Source organism: Siniperca chuatsi, linkage group LG13, assembly GCF_020085105.1.
Source record: "Siniperca chuatsi isolate FFG_IHB_CAS linkage group LG13, ASM2008510v1, whole genome shotgun sequence".
NCBI lineage: Eukaryota > Metazoa > Chordata > Actinopteri > Centrarchiformes > Sinipercidae > Siniperca > Siniperca chuatsi.
Genome location: NC_058054.1, coordinates 1 through 5,000, shown reverse-complemented (window position 1 = coordinate 5,000; position 5,000 = coordinate 1). Strand labels below are relative to the sequence as shown.

The 5,000-nt window shown below is 36.7% G+C and overlaps 1 protein-coding gene across 14 annotated transcripts in view; it reads left to right on the top strand.

Annotated features, from left to right (window-relative positions):
- amph (amphiphysin) overlaps nucleotides 1-3,268 on the top strand; it is a 21,873-nt gene extending 18,605 nt beyond the window's left edge. For 13 of the 14 annotated variants that reach the window (XM_044219506.1, XM_044219499.1, XM_044219498.1 and 10 more), the window contains 5 exons: nucleotides 1-28; nucleotides 941-991; nucleotides 1,566-1,754; nucleotides 1,889-1,990; nucleotides 2,096-3,268. The exon at nucleotides 1-28 is cut by the window's left edge and continues 8 nt beyond it. In XM_044219506.1, coding sequence (XP_044075441.1) covers nucleotides 1-28; nucleotides 941-991; nucleotides 1,566-1,754; nucleotides 1,889-1,990; nucleotides 2,096-2,200 — 475 coding nt within the window. In that variant the 3' untranslated portion in view covers nucleotides 2,201-3,268. The remainder of the gene's footprint in view (nucleotides 29-940; nucleotides 992-1,565; nucleotides 1,755-1,888; nucleotides 1,991-2,095) is intronic. The other variant, XM_044219507.1, reaches the window with a different exon arrangement.
- Nucleotides 3,269-5,000: the final 1,732 nt, after the last annotated feature.

The following is a 5,000-nucleotide window of genomic DNA, read 5'->3' as shown; positions in this document are numbered from 1 at the left end:
TGGATCTCCAGGCTCTGAGCTTGGTGAGGTACGTACATCCGCTCTTTTTGTTTATTTTTGGCTTTTTCTTTTACTTTGTCATCAATCAACAATTGTATTACTGATGAGTATTTTTGCCAATAATTATTAATGAAATGAATAATTAAAATGCTGCTGGTAATTTACATTTTGACCAAACTACCAAACTAATTAAACAATAAAATAGTTATGAATCTGTTATTTTGTTGAGCAACTGTTTCTTTAAGAATTAGGATTAAAGAATTAGGATGACTGCACCAACCAGGATAAAGTCTGAGTTTATTAATTATTAAATATGTATTAATCAACTTATTTTAATTGTAATTGATTGAGATTTTAAGTCTGATTAACAAATTTAAGAGTATTTGTTCAATAAATGAGTGTTTAAAGTTGGACGTTGACTATAAAGGGTTAGATGTTAGAGCAGCAGGTGCAACCTGCACGATTCTTATTATTTTACTCATGTTGTAGTTTGATGCTTTGAGGGTTTGGACTAGTCATTTTAGTGTAGTCATTCTTTGTCATCAGTAAATAGCTGACATGTTTGTTTAATGGTTTAATGTTGTTTAAGATGTATTAATATAAGTCCTCAATGAAAAGGTCAGAATGAAGACAACAAAAACATGTCACCCCTACAGAACACTGAACTCTGACTTTTTTCATTTATGACAATTGTTGAGCTCAAAGATTCATCATTAACTCTGGAAGTAAACATTCTTCTGCTACAATATTTCATCAAACTATGGGAATTGTGTTTTATAAGATTAATCGTATAACTTCTGACCCAAATACACTTTGTTTGTTTGCCCAAAATACACTGATGTTTTACCTGCAATATTCATGAATGTGAATCTGTTAACTCAGTATGTGACTGTAAAAAACTCTGTTCCTGTTTAATAAAATCATTTGTGTCTGCACACAGATTCCTCCTGCTGATGAAGCCACAACATCTCCAGGTGAAGCAGCTCCGTCGGTAACTATCACTTTTATTATGACCACTAATGAAATAATAAATGACTCACTCATTTTGGTCTGCATCTTTCTTGTTATAACAGTTGTTTAAGAAGAGCTCTGTTGGCAGTTATTCATTTAAAGGCTGTACACTTTATTTTTCTAATATATGTTATGATCTGTTACATTATTGTGCATGTACAAATGGAGTTCTGCATGCTTAATCTCAATGTCCTTTCATAAATATCATTTTTGACTCATATATCAGTATCATTTTATAAATCATATTCCAAAGTTAATTTAGAGAATTTGTTTTTGTTTGCATATTAACTGTTGTATCACTAAATGATTTATCAGTGGATATGTCCAGTATATTTATTTATTTTTTTGATAATTCTGAAATGTTTCTATTCCACAAGTGTTGTATGAGATTTAAATTCAATACAAAATTCAACTGAGTGGGAAACAGATTTAAAGTTATGAACTACTTATATAATTATCTATATGAGCATACATTTATTTCTGTTGTATGTGTGTTTGTGAGAGAAAGTGAAAGGTTATTAATGTGAGAGCGAAATGCTGTCTGTCCTCTGCAGGAAAAGATGCCGATCCCCTCTGTGGTGATTGAGCCTGCCTCCAGTAACGAAGGTGATGATGACCGCGATGCTGACATCATCTCTCCCACCGCCATCAGTGACAATGGTGTGACGGCTGAAAACCAGACCATCAAACACATGAGTCCGTCTGGTGGAGTGTTGGGACTCCCTGATGACTTTCTCTACAAGGTGGGAGTTCCTCCAGATACTAACAGCTAACTTTTAAAGCTGCAAATGAAAAATAAATACACACTTGCTGTATGTATGTTTTTGCATAAATAGCTAACATGCTTCTGGTGGTGATGGTGTTTTTCTTTCTGCAGGTGGAGACGATGCATGACTTTGAGGCTGCAAATTCAGATGAACTTGAACTGAAGAGAGGTGATGTGGTGTTAGTGCTTCCCACTGCTTCAGTAGAGGATCAGGTGAGAACACCTGGTTGCACATTAAGTCCAGTAATTAAGGGAATTGGCAGAATCTTGTCAGTAATTCAGGCTGGTAGTGATGTTTTTTTGTGGCTGTCGTTGCAGGATGCTGGCTGGCTTACAGGGATCAAAGAAAGTGACTGGTTAACACTCGGAGCTGGTGCTCAGAAAGGACTTTTCCCAGACAACTTTACCCAGCGTTTGGAGTAAGAAGTCTCTTCAGCTGGTGGAAAAAATGAGCAGAAGTTTGAGACATCAGTGTCCAAGCCGTCCAGTCAGCATGTAGCCAACCCCTGAAAAAACGTTATAACCTGCTGCAGCTGTCTGCTGGACAACACAAGGCTTTCTCTGGTAGATGAAACTCTACTGAAACAAAAACTCATAGTAAGAAAAACTAGTACTATTCCCTGCATTACTGAAAATGAATAAGCATGATGTGATAGTATGGTCTACCCTTCTCTGGAACTGAGATATGTTTGTTTTATTTTGAAAGAAAAAAAATGTGATTTACTGGGAATGTTGCAATCTCTACATGTTCACATCTACAAAAAGTAAGAAAATTGTTTTTGAAGAAAAAAAAACTAGACCTTCTTTGCACCAAGTGTGTTGTACTGATTTTGTTGCTCTGATGTGGAATATACCAGAATCTGTAGTGCTGTGATCAATTTAAATGTTCTTCAGTGTAACATTGTTTTTTTCAGGCACGTCATTACCGTTATCCTCAAATCACTGTTAGTGTATTTCTGTAATATCATGGTTGAGTGTGTGTGGTGATCTTTTCGTTGGCATCTGTGGTGATGAATTAACTCATTGACCAGTGTTGCTGTGTTTTCGCCAAAAGAATATTGACATTTATTATCTGAGTATTGGCAAACAAAACAGTGCACATCCAGCATGAAAATCTCAAATCTTTTATCAAAGTATTCCAAGATGAAAAAATAAAAAAACTGCCCACTATTGAAAATATCATTGTATAGCTGCATAAGTCACATGTCTTATGAAAATTATATTTGCAAGAAATGGAGCCAACCAAAAGATCTTAAGCTATTTATTTATTTATTTACTATGTACAATCACAGGGAAGGTATTAACAAATGCAATATGCAATCTGTGTTGTTGGTAAATTTCAGGTCTCCAGATCAACAAACATTCTGTAGATCAACAAATATGATGTCACTTACTTTTAACAGTGAAGTTAAACCTCAATGTATACGTTTTTTGTGATGTACATACCATAAACGTTTATGTCAAGATCAATAAATAAGAGTTCTTAAGGTACAACTTGTCAAAGTTTTGTTGGGCCAGTTGTTCAGAATCAGGCATTATGAATGATCAGGGTTCGTATCCACAAAGTATCTGATCTCATCTTAACTCTGATCTGCCCAAACAAGGCTGAAGAAGCACATCCTTATGAGAAGTAGGCCTCCCCAGGAGAGCTCAGGATCAGCTGCAGCAAGCTACTGTCACGACTGGTGCAAGCGGGGTAACAGAAACACAGGAGATAGGATCCAAATGCAGACTTAGCAGAGCTGATAGAGTTCAATGATTTATTATCAAACTCAGGTACAAAGGCTTACGGGATGGTGAGGCAGGCATGGGTCAAAACCAGAGAATGAGTCCAACGCAGGCAAACAAATTCAAAAGGAGCAGGCAAGAAGGGTTAGGGTAGGGGAACTGAACCTGACCCCCAGCAAAGTGGGAGACAGGAGGTGCACGGTCCTTCCCCCGGTAGTCCCGACCCCCACCCCCTCTATCAAAGGCGGTTTGGTGGTAATATCCGCCAATAATATCCCTAACCCCCTGAAATGTTCTTTGTCGATCCTGTTCAGGGGATCGACGACGTCTTTTGCCGTGGCGCACCACGGTCCATCCATCATCATGAGCAAAACTCATGGAGTGGTTGTTTTTTTAATCCCTATATAAAAGTAAATAAAATTATCTAAAACAAAAGTCAAATTTTAACTCAAATTTTAAATTGTTAACGTAAATATAATTTTTTAAATATTTTTTAATTTAATTTTTTAACAAACTAAATAATATTTTTTAATATTCTTTTAATAAAGTGTGCCTACGTGACGTTTCGACCTCTTTGGGTCTTTTTCAGGCAAAGGCACAACTCAAAAGAAACCTGAAAAGGCTTGCAGATCGGCAGAGATGTTGACTGTTCGATGGTCAGAGCAAGAATGAAAGAAAAAGCCACTGCGCTCTATTTATACCCTCCCTTGTAACTTGTTTTAACTTTGGTTTGTGTTCTTAACTTGTATCTGTGTTTTACAATTTGTATTTTGTCCACTTTTTTTTTAACCATCGTATGTCGCTAAATATAAGTTTTTAATCAGAATTAAACCGATTTTAATATTGTATATGTAGTAGGTTGGAAAAGGCTCCATCTAAAGTTTTATGGATAAACAGACACCCCCATTATTTTTTTGTATTTTCTACTGTGTGTTTTATTGTGGGTACATCCGCACCACTAGAGGGCGCTCTAAGCGCTACTGTGGGGACCAGCGGGACGAAGCACAGGTGCCGCTTCAGAATTAAACGAGCTGTGGCGACACTGACACGTCTCCTCCTCAGGTATGACTAAAAAGTTATTTTATTAACTCAAACTTGGTCCAAACACACTTCAAATTGTTGTGTAAAGGTTTTGTACAAACTGTAAATGTGTCAGAGAGTTTAGTTTAAAGTAAAATGTATTTGTTTTTGCTACTGTTTCATGTCGTCTTGTTTTCACCACAAGTCCACCATGTTCAGTGTAGCTATAATGTGTTTAAAGCCTTATTTAAGCGATCCAATTCGCTCAAGTGCTTAGTAGTGCAAATTTAGAGAGTTATAGTTGTAAATGTTACGAAATTTCAAGTTTAAGGCAGCCGCCATGCCGACTGTTCAGACTGTAGGGGAGGCAGTTTTGGCGCCATTCGGAGGCGCTTTTTCTTTTATGTTGCCGACCTTCGTGTGTGTGTGTGTGTGGTAAAGATGTGAAAGAGACATGTTAAAGTATTTTTATTTG